Raw genomic sequence first — 20,286 nt, 5'->3', positions numbered from 1 at the left:
ACATATTAGTATATATAATAGTTTTTTGTATAAATGATATGTGTTGTGTTTTTTTATTTGGAAGATGCTTTGTGTAAGAATTCGTGTTGACTTTATGGCAACATAAACTGAATGCACTTTTAATTGTTATGCGTTTATGCATAAATCTTTGTATTATGTATGAGCTGATATCAGTTTGAATACGCATGGGGACAACATTGAAAATATTTTGTAAATATATATGTATGTATATATTATATATGTATGTTATTCAATATGTATAAATTAGGCATTCGAGTTTCACATTATGCTGCGTGTATCAATGTCGCTTCAATTTGCAACTATTTATAGTTACAGCTTAAACAAAAGCCTCATTTAAACAATGTTTAAGCATTTGTTTACACCGACTGACATTTGATTTATTTAATGATCGTTTAGTTAATTGCAATTTAGCTGCCAATAAGAGCTTTTGAAAATTTATCTAATTGTTTCGCTGCTGCTGCTGTCGACTCTGTTAATTAGTTTCCACTTTATAAACATATAAGTAATATTTGTTGCGTTATTTCACACATTTTTAGCTTAACACAGAACATTGTACAACATTTATGATATGTTTTGCGAATTGCTGTGACACTTAAATTGTTTTTGTTGAATGTTAAATCCCGTTATCTCGTTTGCATATACTTTAGACGCGTATACATATTGTTTATATACACACTCATTAATGGCCTAGATAATTTAGTTAAACAGACAGAGAGTGCACAGAGTTAAGACAGAGACAAAGTTGACATACAGATATCGCTTTGGTATTAGTGTGTGAGCAGTTAGACATGTATATGAATCGGAAGCTGAATCAGTTAATAGATTGGTGGGAGAGATTTACCCGTAGTAATGAGAATTGATTCTTGTATATTTAGTATAAATGCGATAAACAAAGCATTGAAAGTAGTAACAATTTAAAAGGTTGAAGAACTCATTAACTTAAAGCAAAAGTAAAAGTCCATAGATTCTCACTTATAACATAATAAATTTTTGTTTTCTCTTCTTTCATTTATAGTTAAAGCTTATATTTCTTGTATAATATGCATAATTACGCTTTTGTCAATTTACTAATTTAATGCATGCCACTGCATTAGTGTATACTTACCTACTAACTAATCAATTAATGTATAATTTATAAATGTGTTTTCTTTCATTTTTTTTTTTGTTAGTTTTTTTCATATTTTTTGTTCAGTTAATAATAGACAGCGTAGCATAGGAAGACGTCAATACCTGCATAAGACATTTTAGCCATATCTTTAATATATAATATGTACTTTTGTTATACCATTCAATTATCTATGTAGTATTTATATGTTTATAAAAAAATGTTCCTTTTGTTGTTGTTGTTGTGATGCAATGAAGCATTAAGTAAATACTACATTAATGCGCATTAAACTTCGCAGCTGTGAAACTAAATGATTTATTTTTATTTTCTGCGGTTTTTTGTTGAACAACCATTAGAAATGTATGTAAGTGTTTTTAGCCAGAAAACTGCATTTAGCTGTAATTAAACGCTTTGCAATTTTTTCTTTGTGGTTTGTAATTGTAGGAAAAACATTTTGCAGGCATAATAATTATTATACATATTTTGTTTTTTTTTTATCTAGTTGTGTGGGCTTTGGGTTTCTCGTATATTCTAGCCAAGTGTATATAGTATATATATATAAACTAGGTTGTTGCTAATTGCTTTACACATATTTACTTTGCGCTGTGTATGGCTTTACTTAGATGCTAGGAGACAGTTAGATACACATATATTATATATGCTATGAGTTTAGAGTTTAGACACTTAAAGCGCTTTTTTCTGAAAAATTTTATACTATATATATCTATGCACATCAGTTTCAAGTTAAGTTCGCCTGCAACAAAATAAAGAAACACATTGAAAAAGGCAAATCAAAAGTAATTCCTAACTACGAGCTAAACAATTTCATTCTGACAATTATCATTTACAACGAACGCGCTGTTGAAAGCCTAAATGGATACAAATAAATAATTAGGACTCTTGTGTAAGTGTAAGTGGGTGTGTTGGTGTGTGTGTGTGTGTGGCGGTTGCCAAACACTGACAGCTTGACCCTTTTAGCCACGTGCCATGAATTGCGCACATTTTGATGCGATTCTTGTTTTATGTTGGTTTTTTGTTAATTCTCTCAAAATGTTTTCAACACTGATTGTATTTGTAAGCTTCTTGGTTTAACTGTCTAATTACTTTACATTTAAACATTTAATTCTCTTTTTTTTTTTTCATTTTTCGTTTTTTACTGTGGGGTAGGGTTAATTAACTTTTATTTTTGTTGCTAGAGCCTAAATTTGTGTGTCTTAGACGTAGCCTTGTGGTAGCCAAAGCCCATACAATACCATAAAAATATCATTTCGCCTTCCTCTTCCTCTTCACTACTTCCTCTTAGGTACATTAGCCCAAACAGTGCAACGGCTGCTCAAATTAGCCAAAAAAAAAAAACACACACACTTTGGTGGCATCAACATTATTCTTTTCTAAAAACTTTGTGGCAAGTCGCGCACAACTTAAGGCGCTTTGCCACAGAATAAAAACTGCATGCAGCTGACCTTCAAACTAACGCACACGCCTGCGCGTGTATGTGTGTGTGCCTGTGTGTATGTGTGTGCTTGGCTCGGCCTTGTGCAATGCAGTCGCTCAAATGGTTTTTACAAAAAAAATTTCATTAGGCTATACAAAAATTGTCGGCCGGACGACTGTGCAGCGGCGGCTTAATTACAAATATTTTCGATTCCGTTTTGTGGGCTGACATTTGGCCACAATTATTTACAAATTAACTCTTTGAATTGCGCGCTGCCAGCGACGAGTTGAAAAATGTTACTGTTGTTGTTATTTGTTTATTGTTTATGCACACTCGTTTCCGCAAATGCTGTATTATGCAGGCGCTTAGTTAGCCAGCGTTAATTACACGCATACACACACATGCATATGCTAAAAAGTTCAAATTTTATATATCAAAAAAGAAAGCAAGCATTATTAATGTTGCTGTTGTTCGGCTGCTGCTGCTGCTGCTGCTGTTGGTTGTTTGTTATTTGTTATTTGCTGTGGTTGCCTCTGGCTGTTTTTACTGTACCTTGTGTGGGTGTGCGTGTGTGTGTGTTGTGTGTGGGTGTCGGTGGTTCTCTTCTGTTGCTGCTTGCTCCTTGCTCCTTGATGCTCGTTAGCCTCGCTGCAGGTGTCGCATTTAGTAGTTCAGTGGCAGCAGCACGACGAGCAGCAATTGTGACAGCGACCAGAGTTGTGTAAGCAGCGCGCTGCGCGCTCTCCAGCCGGCGGAGGTTTCGTTGCCATGCCCATTACCATTGCCCAGAGCGGCCATGCCAATGCTCGGCGGTGCTGTGGACGTCAAGGACGTCAGCTCACGCTCCACCTCCACTGTGGAATAGAAAGAAAGAATAGCAAAAGGTCAGCAAAATAGAGCGACAACGAGCGAGAGAGATAAGCATTATAAATAAAGCTTTAGAAAGTCAAAAACAACGCTCGCATTCGCATCAGGCTGAGGACGGAGGACTGAGCACTGAGGCTTTTGCCAGCGGTCAAGGTTGCCTAACGAAATTAATTGGGATAGCTAAAAGTTATCTGCAAAACAGCAACTGTGTCTGTGTGTGTGTGTGTGTGTGGCGCAATTTTCAAATAAATCAAGTTGACAATGTGAGTGGCTAAATAATAAAAATTAAGGGCAGGCAGCAGAAAAAAAAAAAAGAATGTAAAGGTAAAGCACAAATTTGTGTAAAGCACTTAAAGCCAACTGTAATTTATGCTACCAAAATTCCTGTTACACTCAAAATAGTTTGCTAACAACTTCCGACAAAGTCAGCTCGACATATTTCTGATTGCAACAATGACAAAATGTTAGTCTACTTATGTTTAATCTGTGAGCCATGCATAAGGCACAATTAGAGTGCGTGAAGTGGCCAAAAGCAAAAGCAAACGCAAACGACGCTGCGCACTCTGGCGCAAACATAAATAACGAGCTGGCAAACAAACAAACAAACAAACAAACGAACAGTTAAGCAGGCGAGTGAATGCCAACGACCGAGGCGTAGAGTCATGAGCCTGGTAATGTGTAAATTATTTCTTGCAATTCGAGACAATTTACAACATCAAGTCAAGTCAACGACTTTGTGTGGCCAGGACTATGTCGTATAGGCAAATATATAAATTAACTTTTGTTTGCCAAGGCGCTGGCGGTAAGCGTAAATTAAATGTAGGCAAACAGCATAGACGTGACACGCCCACACACACAAAGAGACTCACACGTACGTAAAAACAAAGTAGAAAAAAATATAAATTACGAGCGGCACATTGTTGACGTTGACGTTGAGTTTCGACTTTTGTTTTTAGCGCTACAGAAGAGTCATCATGACAAGGATAAGAGCAACAACAACAACAACGATAGCAATAGCAATAACAATAACAATGAGCATATGCGCATAAAAACCAGACGCCTTTACAATGCTAATTTATTTGCTGTGAAACTCAACTGAGATTCCTTGCAACAACAATTTGATATAAAACGAAAGCGGCGAGCGAAATGAAAACGAAATTTTGTAGCCAGTGAGAGATATGGTAGATATACATATTTTTTGATGAGCTCATTGCCACAAACATAGCGACGCCCTGAAAAGCAAATATTTTGCTTGCATAGCATTACACGCCGCATCGCTTGGGTAAATACATACGTCGACGTCGGCGGCTACATGCATAATTATGTATATCACGCATACGTCGTGTGGTCGGGGTGTAGTGTAGTTGCCTCACCTTTAACCGAATACGTTTTGTAATCGGCATACTGCTCGCCCTGCGCTATCGTCGCTGGTATGGTGGACAGACAGGTTATCTCCATGCGCCCATTACTGCCCACATGCTGCTCCGTTATCTCCAGATTGAGCTGACTAATGCTAAACATGCCCTTCTCCTGCTGAGCTGCCGTCACCGCTGCCGCAGCTGCTGCAACTCCGCTGCCGCCGCCCGGATGCGACAATGGACGCTGATAGCCAGCGGCGAGCTGATTCATGGGACTCGCCTTGGCCGGCATGCCGCCCATTTCTTTGTTCATGCTGGGCGCCTGTGGTCCGAAGCCGCCATTGTTTAACGTGCTGCGTATAATGCCGAGCGCATTCTCGTTGATGTGTCGACGGTACTTGCGATTGGAATTTCTGCAAGAAGAGAAAAAGCGAAAAGCGTGAGTTGGAATGTCTCACAAATAAAAAAATCGCACATATTTGCATTTTATGATTGATGTGCTCACACACTTGGCAAGCTAAGCAGCTCTAATGATTTCGCATGCGGCGCACGCAGCAAGTGACAACAGCAAAAAAAAAAAGAAATATAAAGCAAGCTGAGCTGCTTAAGTGCCTAATGACAATTGCAACAAAGCTGCAATTTAAATTAAACTACTCGACAACTGTGGCTAAGCGAAGGGGAAAGCAGAAAAGTTTTTTATGCTTAAGCCTATTCGCCTGATTAGTTTGCATTATTCAAATGGCATTTGGCGTGCGATGCGCGTTACTCACACATTGTAAGTCCAATTATCCTTTACGACTTTGTTTCATATTTGATAAGCAGCCTGTGCAGCATATAAATGAGTTGACACGCCCCACTACACGCCCACCACCCAGCCCACAGCAGCGCTATAGGCTGCTTGGGATTTCAATGGCAATGGCAAAGGCAATGGCGGCGACGACGTTTTCGTAATTACCTCAGCCATGCGTGCGAACATCGACGTCTGTGACGACGTGTTGCTTTATTACGCATGCAAAATGACTGCGAAATACCCTCACACACACACGAACACACTCACACACACACACATGGGTAGTGCGTGCCTCGACACTTGCGTAAATGTTGTGTTGACTATATAAACTTTGAATTGCCATCAATGTCAGCTGTGCTTAGTTTTAAAGTCCTGTGCGGATTATTAAAATTACTGTGAAATTGCATTTCAAGCGTAAACAATGCGCTTACTTCCGTTTAATTTAAGCAATTATTGCATTTGCATTTCGCCAGCAGCTTATTCAAATTTTAGGCCAAGGACTCAACGATTTCTGCTGCATTCAAATATTATCTTAGCTAAACTGCAGCAGCAGCAGCAAAAGCAACAAAGACGCAAACTATGTGCAACCTAAATATGTGTGTGTGTACTTAAGCAATGTGCATGTTAAGTTTAAAGCAAAGCAGCTCAGCTATGTTAATACAGTCAAAACTCGCAAGTAATTCCAATGCGAAAGTTTCGCAGCTCAGTGTTTCATCAATAATTAATTCAAGTTCATTTTAATCTTATTAACAAACTTCTCATTTACATTCTGTGTATCTCAGCTTATTAATCAGCTCAACATGTAGCATTGATTATCGCACTTGAGCTTTGGTTTGAGTGTGAACAAAAGTTGCACTCACCACAGACGAATTTCAATTTTGTTGAACGACTGATGTTAAAAGCTTCTCATTTACCAGAAACAAACAATCGCATCAGGCTGCCATCGTGAGCAGCAGCAGCAATAACAAGAGAAAGCAGCAACTGGCAGCATCAGCATCAACAATAAGCTAGTTTAACTGAAGGGCACACATACCAAGGCAAATGCACAATATCCGCTTAAGCCTTCGACAGCAGCAGTAACAACTGTAACAGCAGTAGCAACCAGCAACAGCTGCAGCAGCAGCAGCAATATTGGGCATGTTGCTGTTGCGCATTGTTGCTGCTTTTAGAATTACAGTTGCCAAAGTTGTTGTCTTAATCAAATTTCTTATGCAGCGCACACTTTTCACCGGAAGAAAACAAAAACAACAAGAGCAGCAGCAACAACAGCAACCGCCAGCGACAACCAAGCATGGCAGGAAGCTCAAGTTCAAAACATAACAAACTTGCCAAGCAATGCAAATCAAGCGGAAATACGCGCTTCACCGGCGGCTTTAGATAGAGAGCGCAACCGACTTGAAATATTTGCGTCGAGTTATGAAAATTCAACGACACTTAAAGCTTGACTGCCATGGACCCTTAAGTAGACGCTGACATGCAAGGCAAAGCGAAAGGCGTTAGCTTGGCAAATGCGTCTAATTAATTGCTAAGTCATGTTGTTGGCTGCCAGCTTCTATTGTTGTTGTTGTCTATTGGCCGCAATAGCCACAGCTTTATTCTGTATTCAAACGCAAGCAGTTGAGGCTTTTAGCACACCCCAAAAAGCAAAAGCAAAGGGCAGCAAACAAGGAAAGCAACTTAAGCACCAACGACAGCTACAGCTACAGTGTAAAATGCCATGAATTTTTCATACTCAAATCGGTTATGTAATCGAAATTCGGTGCCCTCAACCAAAAGGACAACCGCACAGTAAGGGGTCAAAGCAAACATGAACAGATTAGCAGCTCAACTGTTAACAAAACTTTTGAAAACGCTGCAGCTTAGTTCGCTCATAAGAACAAAGTCATAAATGAGTTTTAAATAGAACAAAAATTAGAGCGCATGCATGTATGTTTTTTATTTCAAAATTGGGTTAACGAAGGTCAATGCGAGTTGGCTGGCTGACTGGCTGCCTAGGCTACAGACAGGTTCATGAAATTATAACTGACACTTTGACAGTCAGTGCTGCCAGAATTTCCTAAAAAGTTGCTAAAAATAGCCAGAAAAAATGCTAAGTCAATAAATATAATTTAACTAGTCTGCGATCTTTTTTGTTTTTGTGTTGGCTTTTCAAATGAGTTCATATACATAGTTGGCTGGACTTAATTGGTGCTTATACTTTAGTATCAATAGTAAAGCAAGCAAGAAAAAGATAGCAGGAGAATTGTGTTCTCAGCTGTTTATCTGCTTTTGCACCTGCGCGCATTCAAAAATTCAAAGAGGCCACCAATGCAATTTAAGGCAGCGCCGCCATCTTCGATTTACTCTCTCAGAAATCAAAGCGCTCTGAGCGAATTAAAGAATGCATAGAAGCAGCGCAGCCGTCTTTGGCAAGCAAGACAAAGACAGCAAGAGCTGCTTATCTGCTTTTACACATGCGCAAATGCAAAAGTCAAAGAGGTTACCAATGCAATTTAAGGCAGCGCCGCCATCTTTGTTTAACTCTCTCAAAAGTCAAAGCGCTCTGAGAGAGCTGCCGACTTTGGCAAGCAAGGAAGACAGAGACAGCTATGTATGATCAGCTGCTTATCTGCTTTTACACATGCGCACATAAAAATATCTAAGTAATAGGCCGCCAATCAGTGCTGCCAGAATCTTCTAAGCAAATACAAGTTGCTAAAAATTATGTAAAAATTGCCAGAAAAAAGCTAAATCAATAAATATAGTTTAACAAAGCAAAATTGCAAATGAAAAATAATAAATATCTTCTTTAAAAATTTGCTAAATTTGCTTAAGCAAATTTAAAAATTGCTGTATTTGTGGCTAAGAGTATCTAAAAAATCTAAATAGCAACTTAATTGCTAAAGTGCCAGCACTGCTGACAGCAAAGGTACTTTTAATGTCTTGTCGCGGCATTCGGTACATTGAATAATTTATGCACTGTAAAGTGCCTTAGCGTGCCATCAAACAAAAGGTAGACAGCAACAAACAGCAAACATATACGCATACGCATATTAAGCATACGCACTGTTGCAAGTTTGTTGGCTAACAATTTAGGGGTGGCAACAACAGTTGGAATGTTTTAACATTCGCCTCAAGGCGAACACATTCACATAGTGTATGCATATTTAAATGCATGTAAATTGCTTTCACTTACAGCATGTAACATGCAAGGCTAGAGTTTAATTAGTTAGCTATTAACCTATGTGAGGACAGAAACAAAAATATGAAAATGTTCAATTATATGCCACATTGCAATACAAAGTGCAGTGTAGATAGATAGCAGCTTATTCTGTGTTGTGCTTTGCTCTGTTCGTATTGCCAACTGTCGCTTTAAGCCAAACGTATTTGCAATTAGCATGGAGCTCGTCCATTTCCTGCTGCTTTTCGTTGACTCAAGTTGACTGACTGTGGCCACCAATGGGATAATTTGCTTAATTGCGCATTTATCGTCAATCATCAAACTGAAAGGGCATACACACACACACACACACAAACACACACACATACATATGTATGTCAGTTTTAAAGTGCACATGCTCGTAATTAAGTTGATTGCATTTCTATTGATTTTGCTAGCTTGGCAGCGATGACGTGTCAATGTTAAACGCTTATTTTGTAACTCTCTGCACACAGTTTTGCAGTCACTGGCGTAGCAAAGCGCCTCAAGCTTTGCTATGAATATGAAACAGTCAAATACAAAAAGTATGCCAAACTTTGTTGCTACACAACTCACGACGAAAACTACAAAAACCTGTTGTCTAGTATAGTGGGCGCCCTAGTGGGCGTGGCAGTTAAGCGTTAGTTTTTATGCGTTACGGCATTCTTAAGCTTCAGTTTCAGTTTAGCAGCAGCAGCAGTTAATCAAATGGAAAATAAGCGCTGATTAAACAGTTTTCATTTAAATTTATGCGCTGGCACAACATAAGAGCAACAATAAAATGCCAGAGACTACAAAATGCCGTAAGCGTCGCTTGTTAATTTGCATAAATACGAGCGCGTTTTTTATGTGCTGTTTTATTTATTTGTAATTTACGAAACGAGCGACGCGACGTCTGTTTAGACTAAATATGGCAAATAGATATACAGTTAAAGCTACAGTGGTTCAAAAGTCAACGAAACGAAGCTAAGCTCATGATTAATGATGCTTGTGTGCAATGCTAAACTAGCGTTATTATTAGCTTTAGTTAAACATCGGTCTCCAGTGTGCATTTAAAAACAGTTTTCGATTGATTACACACACACATAGACACAGACACAGACACATACACATATGTGTAGCTGCTGCTGTGTTGACTTTTTGCTGTGTGTGAGTGTGGGTTAATTAATTAATTATGCGAGCTGTCATGCAAATGAAGCGCATGAACTATCTTCGGTATGCCACAGCTTGAAATTTCTTGCTGTCATATTGGGGGTTTTGTCTGTCTGTCTGGCTGGCGATTGCTTTATCGGTTTATTGATTCAGCGTTAAAAATTTGCAAGCAGCATGTGATTTATGCAAACTAATGAGCTGGCGGATACAGTTCATAATTTCTTGTTTTTTTGCATTTTTACATCATTTGCAGCAGCAGCGGCAGCGACTGCGCAATCTGCAGAGAGCTCAGACAGCTTATCATGCTTTGTTTTGTGTATGAATTTTGTTTTGTTTTAGTATAAAAACGCCCATAGTTTGCATAGTCAACAGCAAACGCCTTACACCGCTCAGCGCAGCTTGACAAGCGTTGACATTGCAGCTTTAGCTTGGATTATTAAATAACAAAAACGTGCAGTATGCGCACTTTGATTGTAAGCTCGGTTTAGCACAAAATTTATTGCAATTGTAACCAATTTATTAATCAAACAGTTGATTGCGCTGCTGCTGGCAGCAACAGCAAATGGCGAGGGCGGCTATAACTATGGCACAAACGATGCAATTGGCCAGGCGAGCTACGAGCAGCAGCCCAGCAGTGAGTACAGTGAGTTCAACAAGGAATACTTTACGTACAGCGCACCTGAAGCGGATTTCGAGGATAATCGCAGCGTGGGCGAGCTGGCTGCCTCGTTAAAGAGGAATCTACGTGTGCTGTTCATACGCGCACCTGAGAACAAGGGATTGGAGCATGCGGCTCTGTCGCTGGCCAAACAGGCAGCCGAACAGCAGACCGCCATTTATGTGCTCACACAGCAGGCGGATCTGTCCAGCTTGTCCAATAAGCTGCAGCAGCTCAATCATCTGAGCGCCAAACGGCCCGAGGTGCACTTTGTCAAATATCGCACGCCCGAGGATGCGCTCAATGCGCAGCGCACCATTCAGCAGGAGTACGATAGACTGGGCGGCAGCTCCACCACACACAACGGCGGTGTGGCGCCCGTGCTGGACTTTACCAGCAAGCAGCTTGTGCAGCAGCAGCAGCAGCAACAGCAGCTCATACCTTTGCTGGATGTGCGTAGTGGCGTCGGCGCTGATGGTTTAGCGTCAGCGGAGCTGGAAGCAGCGCCAGCACCTGCGTCCAGCTACTTGCCAGTGGCTAAGCTAAGCTAACTCTAGTTTATTTACAAATTAGCTAAATTGTAATGCTTAATTTTATTCTTGTTACTCATTTACTTACTTGTGCTATAAAAGCGAAAAAAATAAGGAAGCCAAATTTAATTTTAATGTGTGCGGCGCTTGCAGTTGCTTTTTATACGCCTGCCTGATTAATGGGGCACGCCATTTCGGCGTCTTGTAGCTGCTATCAGCAAGCACTTACAGCTGCTCGGGCAAGCGCTCGCCGCTCGCCGCACTGAACTCTCTTGGCAGCAATTAAAACTAAAAGCGGACTGGCCAGCAGCTTGGGCTGGCTGCTTCTGCTTAGTTACAATTAGTGGCACAGTTTACGGCACGTTTACGTTGCGGCCACTGCGTCAGCCGCACACACACACACACACACAGACAGAAGGATTACCGCCACACACGCGATCGCCGAGCCGGCTAATTACAGCAACAGCAACAGCAGCAATTGCTTGCGCCTTAAGCCAAAGTCGCGACTCGCCAGTCGCGACATTTAATGGGCGCCCTTTTGAGGGTCAAGTCGGTGGCCAGCAATACCGAAAATTAAATGAAAATTACAGGCTGCGTTTAAGCGGCACACCTTTTTGGGTTTGTTAAAGTAAGAGCCACTAAAAAATCCAATACACAGCAACAGCAACAGCAACTTGGCCAAACGCCTGTTAACCCCATTGTTAAAGCAGCAAATTCCCAAATTGACTTTAAGCATTTGCAAATTGTGTGCGTCTTTAGCAACTGTTTGGACAAAAGAGTTGCCCGGGGCATTGTCTGCATATCAAAGCACATGCCTATGCATATGCATGGCTATCAGACTGTCTCGCTCTCGCTTGTATGCGTGTGTGTGTAAATTTATCTGTGGCTTGTGTCTGGGGCACAAAGGTCTTACGTGTTGCACAAACATAAATTGTGCAACAACGTGTAAACTAGTTTTTGACTGCATAAAATGCCCCATTCATATGTCCTTGCCGCCTCGCTGCTGCTGAGTTGCCTATGCAACGCCTAGCTGCTCCCAAGCCTTTCTCTCACACTCTCTCACTCTCTTTTAAGCTTGTTTTTTTATACGCTTTTTCGCTTGCGCCTGTAAGCCCAACAAGTGCTCATTCAACGCTACGTGTTATGCCTTTTATGGCCCTGCCACTGCCACTACGCTGCCTGCAATTGCAGCTCTTGTTGGTGCTTCCATTGTTGTTGCTGTTGCGTTTTATAGACCTGAGCTTTAACTGGTTAAAGGGTATGCTTATAGCAGTTTTATAGCATAGTAAATATTCCATAAACAACAATATAAAATGTTGTTATCAAATTTAAATAGAATATATGCGAGCGTAGCTTTATTTTATTTATTAACTAAACCAATTCTGATTGTTGTTGTTGCAAAATTAATAGAGTGCAGCCATCATAAGAGCGTTTTAGCAATCATTTAGCCATTTGTCAGTCATTTAATCAAATTAAACGATTTACTGCACTGCATGAGCACACATGGCGTATACTCAATTACGCGCACACATGCAGCAAAAGCAAAATGCAAAGCGGCTAGCAACGAAATGAGCAAGTAGCTTAAATATAAATTTATTAAATGGCATTTTTTTGGCCTAGCTCAAAAGTATTTCTGCTGAAATAAATATTAGGCAGCCCAATGGCCTTGAAATCCGACTACAGCTTTGTTTTAGTTTCGCTCGAAAAACAAATTTAATGCCAAATCTGTGGCCAAGTGTATTTTGCAGTCGTTGCTGCCCTTGGCACTGCCTGTCGCTATTTTTTGATGTCGATGCTGGTCGCTGTGCCAAATAGCTTTAACTGCGCTCGTTGCATATAAACAACAACGGCACACACACACACACACACACACACGCTATATAGCTATATACATATGTATGTGTGTGCTCGTAAGAGCTGCGCACAGTGTATTAAGTGTATTAATAAACATCACAGCATACTTTGCACGTAGTCCGCTGTCCAACACACACACACACACACACACATGTGCATAAAGTCATGTACACGTATGTGTATAAAGTAAGCAAATTTATGCATACGTCGCTATAATATAAACGTGATCGTTACCAACTCTTGTTGTTGTTGTTGTTGTTGTTGTTGTTGCTGCTGCCGCGACTTGCGCCTTTTTTTTTTGTTTTGCAGTATGTCAGACTGTTGCATAAATATGCGGCAAGTTTTTAATAGTGGGCGTGTCTGCAATTACGCCCTCAGCTAGCATATACATGCATACGTAACATAGCGGCCATGCCATAAATAAATATAAACAAACCAAAAAGGGTGTTGCCCACTAAAAATAAAATGAGCAAACAAACACTTGAACTTGAGGCTGCAGCACACTAAGCTAATTAAAATAATTATAAGTACATTTGTTAAAATAGTAGCTGCTGCAGCACCCTGTATGCTTATGCAGTTTCAAGGCCTGCAGCGCTTTCCATGCCAGCTGGCTTATGTTGCCTCGTGCACTTTGCTTATAAATTATTGCATATTAACGTTAAGTTTTCAGCGAAATTAGTTTCCGACACACACACACATGCACACAGGCTAGTAAATGTGTGCGCTAATTTATTTTTAAATAAAGCTTGTTGCTTTTGCCTTGGCTGCAAGCAATGCAATTAGCATGCGCTGATTAGCAGCAGCGAGGAAATGACACAAGCGCTAATCAGCAGCCAAATTAACTAAGTGGCTACTAACTCACACACACACACATGCTGGCTTGCATAAGCAATTGTCATTCTTTGTTAAACATTTTGGCTTAAAGTTTGGCTCACCTGGCGTATGTGTTATATTGCTTGCGAGTGTGACTGTTACTGTGCCGCACGACCGCACAAACTTCAAAGAGCAGTTTCAAGCACGCGAATTTGTGGCGCTGCTTGTCATTAAACTGGCAACAGGCGCTTGCTACCAACACACACACACACACACACACAATGAAAGTAAATGTATATAAGAACTCGGGACATGCGCATGCACATGGCTTTTGAAACTTGAGCGTGAAAAAGTTGGTATATTGGAAAAGTTTTCCTTCTTGATTTTTAATATCACAGGTGAGCGTAAATAATTTATTGCATTCATTTACGTTTCACTTCCAATCGCAACGCCACGAACATTTTTCCACACACACACACACACACAGCAGTAGGTTCGGCGGGGGCGTCGCACATTGCCACAAAAATTTATTTATACCAGTCAGCCTTACAACAAAAGGCATATGGCAATGGCAGTTGAACTGCCAGGCAGGGAGTAGTGGGGCAGTCAGCTCGGTTTTAACAATGTGCCAACATTGCAAGCGCCAAAGCCAAATCCTTTTAGACCGTAGATAAGCAAAAAAAACTTTAATAAACACGCCACACACGCAACCTGGGAAAATTGATAAGAATATGAAAAGTTTGCGCTGGGCACTGAGCAGCTGGCTTAGTAACTAAGGGCGCGAGCCCCGAGAGCTCAGACAGCAAAGCGAGAAGTTTCTATAGGTGTTTGTGGTTGTGGCGTATTATAGTTCGCAGCGTTGTGGGCGTGGCACACACACAAAAACTTTTGCTTGGAAAATTGTTGTAAATTGTTGCTATTTTAATTTCGCACAGCTCATAAATAATTTCTGGGCATGGCCATAAAACTTACCGATGCTTCTTTAGCTCCAGCTGCTGTTGCTTTTTTAATTCGATTTGCTTTTGCAAATCATAATTACGCTGATGTATCTCGTGTATCTCGCCAATGTCGTGATAGTTGGTCAATGCGCCAAACGGATTGTTGTAGATGTTGCCATGATGTCCGTGTCCTTCGTGGCCATGATGCGGAGTGAAATGCGCAAATTCCTCTACAATGCAGAGCAAAATGCACAAATTACAATCAAGCTAATTAAAGCAAACGCTGCAGCGCGTCTGTCTGTCTGTCAAACAAAACTCAAACAACTGCAGCACAAACTGTCGTCGTCGTCGTCGTCGTCATAATGAATGGAGGGCTGAGCTGTATTTAGCTTACAAATCAAATCAAAGTCTTGCAGAAAAATTCTTTAGCTTTAGCATTTATGCAAACAATGAGCTTACTTGCAGCTCTAATTTGTTTTCGCATAACTTTTATGTATAGCTCAAGTTTTTCTTTTGTGCGCGCCTTGACTTTGTGCCTAAGCAGCTTTGGCCTCGAACTGAAGATGGAGCTGGAAAGTTGACATTACTTACCGCCTGGTCGTGCGCCACCCCAGCGCAGACTCTTGTCATAGCGATCGATATAGTGCGGTGGTATATGATACTGCGGCTGATACTGATTGTATAGCTGTTGCTGATAGTAATGCTGCAATTGTTGCTGACTCAGCTGCGTCTGTTGCTGCTGAGTGCGTCGCTGGTGCTTGCCATTAAACGAATAGACATGATGCGTACGCACATATTTCTCCTCCACCTGTCAAAAAGAAAAGAGAAAAGGAAAAACGTAAAAGCAAAAGCAAACGCGTAAGCAAAACATGAGTTTAAGCCAAGCTACAAGTTAAAGTCGTTTCAATGTCAAACTGTTGAAACTTCAAATACGCTACAAGCTCCAAAGCACAAGTGCCACAATTCACACACACACACACACACACCCCCAACCAAACACACACATACATTGTGGGTCAACTGTTGGACTCTGGAGCTCTCGCGTTTATGAATAAATTTCATTTTTAGAGTTTTCCATATGCAGTGCGCGCGCCCTCGCGGGCAGATATAATAAATTTATTTATATTTCATTTCCTTTTATGCTTTGTTATTATTATAGTACTGCTGCAGCTGCTGCTGCTGCTGCTGCTGACCGTTGTCGAGCAGCTCTGTGTAATTAAAATGAAAGCTCCATGAGCCCTGGCTGGGGCACATGTAGGCCATAATTATAAAACGGCTTAAACTGATGTTAATCTTAATGCAGCTCCTCTGACATTTCGACAGTCTCACGAGCGCTATTTATAACAGCAGCTAACAGTTTTTCATTTAAATACGCAACTATATCTACGCTTAACACATTTTGCTGACTGACTATCTGCGCTATACAATTATTAAGCAGCAATCATTGCTGAACTTGATGATGAGCATTAAGTATACGCACCTTTTTGCCATTGATTAGCCAGGTAATGTGTGGAGCTGGACGACCACGCGTTGTATTGCACAATGCGAAAAGCTTCTCGCCCATGGCAAAGGGCGTGCGCTTGCGAAACTTAATGGTGGGCGGTCCCGTTTGCGGCACTGCAGCATAAAAATAGACGCAATTAGCTGACAAGTTCACTTGATCCCGAACTTATACTTACAGTAAACGTTCATTAGCTCATCGGCACTGGCCTTGGTATAAATGGGCGTATCCGTTGATACTTCGCAGAAGAACTGTCCAGTCAAATCGAATTGCACATTCTTCAAGGTTACCTGCGTTTCATTCGACTTATCCCACTGTAAGCAATATAATGTGTGTGTTTGTGTGTGAGAAATTCATTAGAAATTCATTAGCTGCGTTGTTATTGATAAGATATAGTAACAACATGTGAGCGAATTAACGAGTCACGACAGCTGTTACGCAATACATAAATTACTTAACAAAAACTGTGCTGATTGCATAAACAATGTGCAGCTGTAAAAACGTTAGCATTGTTTACTTACATCAATTTCGGCTCCTTCAATGCTTGAATTACGAAATGGCGGATTGCGTCCATTGATGAACTCAAAAAATTTGCCCTTGTCAACCTTCAGCCATGTTACCTGTAAAAAATATCAAAAGCAAAGGCACAGCACACACATGTCAATAAATGAAAACAATGATATAATATTGCGTATACGCAGCTTAGCTGCTGTCCATGACAGTGATTGAGTAACTGTGACTGCTTCAAGCAGCTGTCGCTGTCGCTGTCGCTGTCGTTGTCATTGTCGCAGACAATGCATAAAGTGTGTAATTTGATTGCATAAACAAAATATAAATAAACACATAACATACAAAGAAAAATACAAAACAATTGCGCATTGCAATTTAACTTTGGTTAGTTCTTGTTGCTGTTGCTGCTGTTGTTGTTTGCAACTTTCAGCAAATGGCAATTAAAATGCGCGCTAAACTGTATAACTGTTTATAACTTTGTGTGTATGTTTGCGTGTGAATAATAGAATGTTTTATTGAAATGCCACGAGCAAAACACAAGTTGAACGCCAGTTGAGTGCGAGAACTGCATGCGGCGTAATTGAAAAAAAAAGAAGAGAAATTAAATGCAAAAAGTTATTCGAGAGTGGAGCAGCAGGGGACAGCAGTAAATTCAACTACGAGTACTGCATAATGCGCATGAAAATTAATTATTGCAATGCGTACTGGCGAAAGTTGCAAGTAGTTTTACTTCATTTTATTAAGGGGTGAGCGCCAGAGCGCAATATAATATGCGAGTGCGTTTTTTAAATATGAATTTTATTTACTCTGAGTGTACTTAAATGTGATGTGCGTGTGCTTGATTGACACACTTCACTTAAATTGCATTGATTGTATGCAACTTAATAATATTAATGTGCCTGCGGGCGTATGCGTAATGTCTGTAGCCGCAAGTAATCGATAAATACACATACGCTGACAACACGCATTTGATCAGTTTGTTGCGTTATTAAAATGACAACGCAAACATAAACAGCGCGCGACCCCAAGCTCCGCCCCCTTCAGCACATGCACATCAAATTTTATCAAGCACTTGCGGAAATTTCGAAACAATTCGTGTTTATACGCAGCGCACAAGGGCCAATCATAATAATAACCCAGTTGGCTGACTCTGTGTGTGTGTGTATATCTCTAGGTAATCAAACAAACAGCGCGCGCTCTGCTCTCAAATGCGACAGTCGCTGGTAATTGCTTGGCCGTAGCTCCCAATGGGCGCAGGTATCAGCAGCGGCGTTGCTTGCTCTGTTATTGTGGCTCACTCAGCCGACACATGCGTTTGACATGTCAATGTGCATATGTGTGCATGTGTGTGTGTGTGAATGGCTTTCGGTATATCCTGTATGTTATCCTGGGTGGCGTGTGCTTAGTCTGTTTTTGTTTGTGTTTATTAGCCCGCTTATTTTTTGTGCTCGTAATCATTTGTAAATGTTAAGAGCTCCGTGCCCGAGTTGTGAGTGTAGCCAAAGCCACGCCGCACGGCAAATCAAAAGCTCATTAATGTCTGGCCAGAGTCGCTCGCTCGCTCGTTCGCTGGCAGTGTAATTAGTTTATTTAATTTATTTATTTTTACCTTTCTTAGTATTTTTTATATGCGCGCGCTACGCTTCACTGTGGCGCCCCAAAAAGTGTGCTTCAACATATGTTAACAGCAACAGCAACAAGAGCAACAGCAACAACGAGAGCGAGAGCAACAGTAATAATGAGTTGGGCCTACTCGTCGGCGTTCGCATTTGCGTTTTAATTGCCTTTTTAGTGCCACTTCCACACAATTTGCCACGCTTCGTGCAACAATTTCGAATCAGAAACGGGGTTTTGCGGCAGCCAAACATAAAGCCAAAACTTCGAATCCGGCACACTCGGTTATATAGTCAATTATACTAATTAGCCATTGCCAGGCGACGTGGCCGCACAAAAACATACGCAAGCTGACCAAATAAAATAATGTCTTCATGTAAACATGGCATACACACTGCGGCTATTTTGGCCAGCCCAACTAATTGGCCAAATACCCACGCATCAACAGCAGCAACAACAACAACTAAAACAGCAACAGCAGGTGGCGCTAGTGGGTGTCACTATAAAGGCCACACTTTAATGTATTGCTGCAACTGTATTAATCTTTATAGTTTCATGTAGCGCAACGCCTTAACTAAGCTAAATATACTTTTAAAACGGCTATTAATATGCAAATATTAAACACATTAAGTTAGTTGAGTTGAGTTTGCTGCGCAAGAAAATCAATAAACGTTGCTACTTAAACTACAACCACAATTGTTACATTGTAACGTCTTGGCTTGGCCTTGCTACGATTTGTAACAAGTTTCCAAAAAAAAAGAAAAACTTCAACTGAAAATATGCAAAGCGCGCAGGCACTCGGCATATCCTTTGGGGGTCAATGTGTGCAGCTGATTTGGCTATAAACTAAAAGGCGTAGCCTGCTGGGAACTGACGCCGCCGCGCAGCCAGTGCGTGTCCCTTGATGGTTCGTGACAGTAATAAGAGACTGAAGTGAAATTAATTGTCGTAACTGAAACTAAAACTGTAACAGCGGAAGTGACAGCTATTTGTGCGCTTGAGCAAAGCGCAGACTATATATATATATATATATAGATTGTAGGACTAAAGTCCCCTAAGTCTGCCGCAAAGTAGCACAAGGCAAAATTTCCATTGTCAATTTAAAAGTTTTGCGCACAGTGCACGCAAATATTTTATTGCCAGCTTACCTTGAATAGTATTTCCTTTATAACATTGTGTCTGCACTCGAATGTGGCGCTATTGCCACGCTCCACCCATCTGGGCACCACCAGCTTCACCTCCACATCGGATTGTCCATCTGTAAAGCAAAGAGAGTGAGTGAGTCAGAGAGATTCTTAATTAAAGCAAAAAGTACATGTGTAAGTAAACCACACTGTGCGGCAATAAAAAGCACAAGCACATTGACGCTCAATTGCAGCTTAATTGAAACCCCATTAAAAGGCAACAACACACACACACACACACATGCATGCATGCATACAAACGTTTGTGAAGTGTGCTCAGGCCATAAGGTGTTGTCTGTTTACGAGCTGCGGGGCCACACAGTTGACCCACCGCTTGCCCCAATAAATCTTAATTTGTTTGCCAGCCAGCTGCACATGAGAAATATTCACCTGCATTTCAAAATATATTTGTTTGCCTCTCTGCTCGTATCTGTGTGCACACACAGGCAAAAAGTATCAAATATTTGCAACAGACTCTGCAACCCTGTCTCGCACTCGCTTGTTTATCACTGCATTTTTAACAGCTTGACTATCGTCAGGCATTTATATTTCTTTTTCACCACTGTGCAACGTTGAATTTAATAAAATTAATCAAATGTTGCTGTATGTTGCGCATAAAAATATATTTGAAAAGTTATTAGTTTACATATGAAATGTATTTCAAATTGAATTCAACGCTGTGCTTTTTAATAAACTTTGCAATTCTGTTTGCCTGTTGATATGACTGGCATGTGCTTGCAATTTATTACGTATACGCAAGGTATGTGAGCTCAAAGAC

General features: G+C 40.7%; 2 protein-coding genes across 2 annotated transcripts in view; one reads left to right on the top strand and one right to left on the bottom strand.

Annotated features, from left to right (window-relative positions):
• Positions 1 to 3,054: 3,054 nt before the first annotated feature.
• LOC108601774 overlaps positions 3,055 to 20,286 on the bottom strand; it is a 32,323-nt gene continuing 15,091 nt past the window's right edge. Inside the window, exons 2-9 of the mRNA XM_017989700.1 lie at positions 19,473 to 19,582; positions 16,722 to 16,820; positions 16,379 to 16,514; positions 16,180 to 16,316; positions 15,291 to 15,507; positions 14,734 to 14,929; positions 4,802 to 5,199; positions 3,055 to 3,415 (exon numbers count right to left, since the gene is read on the bottom strand). Coding sequence (XP_017845189.1) covers positions 3,225 to 3,415; positions 4,802 to 5,199; positions 14,734 to 14,929; positions 15,291 to 15,507; positions 16,180 to 16,316; positions 16,379 to 16,514; positions 16,722 to 16,820; positions 19,473 to 19,582 — 1,484 coding nt within the window. The 3' untranslated portion in view covers positions 3,055 to 3,224. The remainder of the gene's footprint in view (positions 3,416 to 4,801; positions 5,200 to 14,733; positions 14,930 to 15,290; positions 15,508 to 16,179; positions 16,317 to 16,378; positions 16,515 to 16,721; positions 16,821 to 19,472; positions 19,583 to 20,286) is intronic.
• LOC108601775 lies at positions 10,291 to 11,179 on the top strand. Its single transcript, XM_017989701.1, has 2 exons — positions 10,291 to 10,379; positions 10,438 to 11,179. Exons 1-2 carry the CDS (start codon positions 10,365 to 10,367, stop codon positions 11,113 to 11,115), a joined length of 693 nt encoding a protein of 230 aa, XP_017845190.1. The 5' UTR covers positions 10,291 to 10,364; the 3' UTR covers positions 11,116 to 11,179.

The sequence above is a fragment of the Drosophila busckii genome, chromosome 3R (genome assembly GCF_011750605.1).
Source record: "Drosophila busckii strain San Diego stock center, stock number 13000-0081.31 chromosome 3R, ASM1175060v1, whole genome shotgun sequence".
Lineage (NCBI taxonomy): Eukaryota > Metazoa > Arthropoda > Insecta > Diptera > Drosophilidae > Drosophila > Drosophila busckii.
This window is presented reverse-complemented; position numbering and strand designations above follow the sequence as displayed.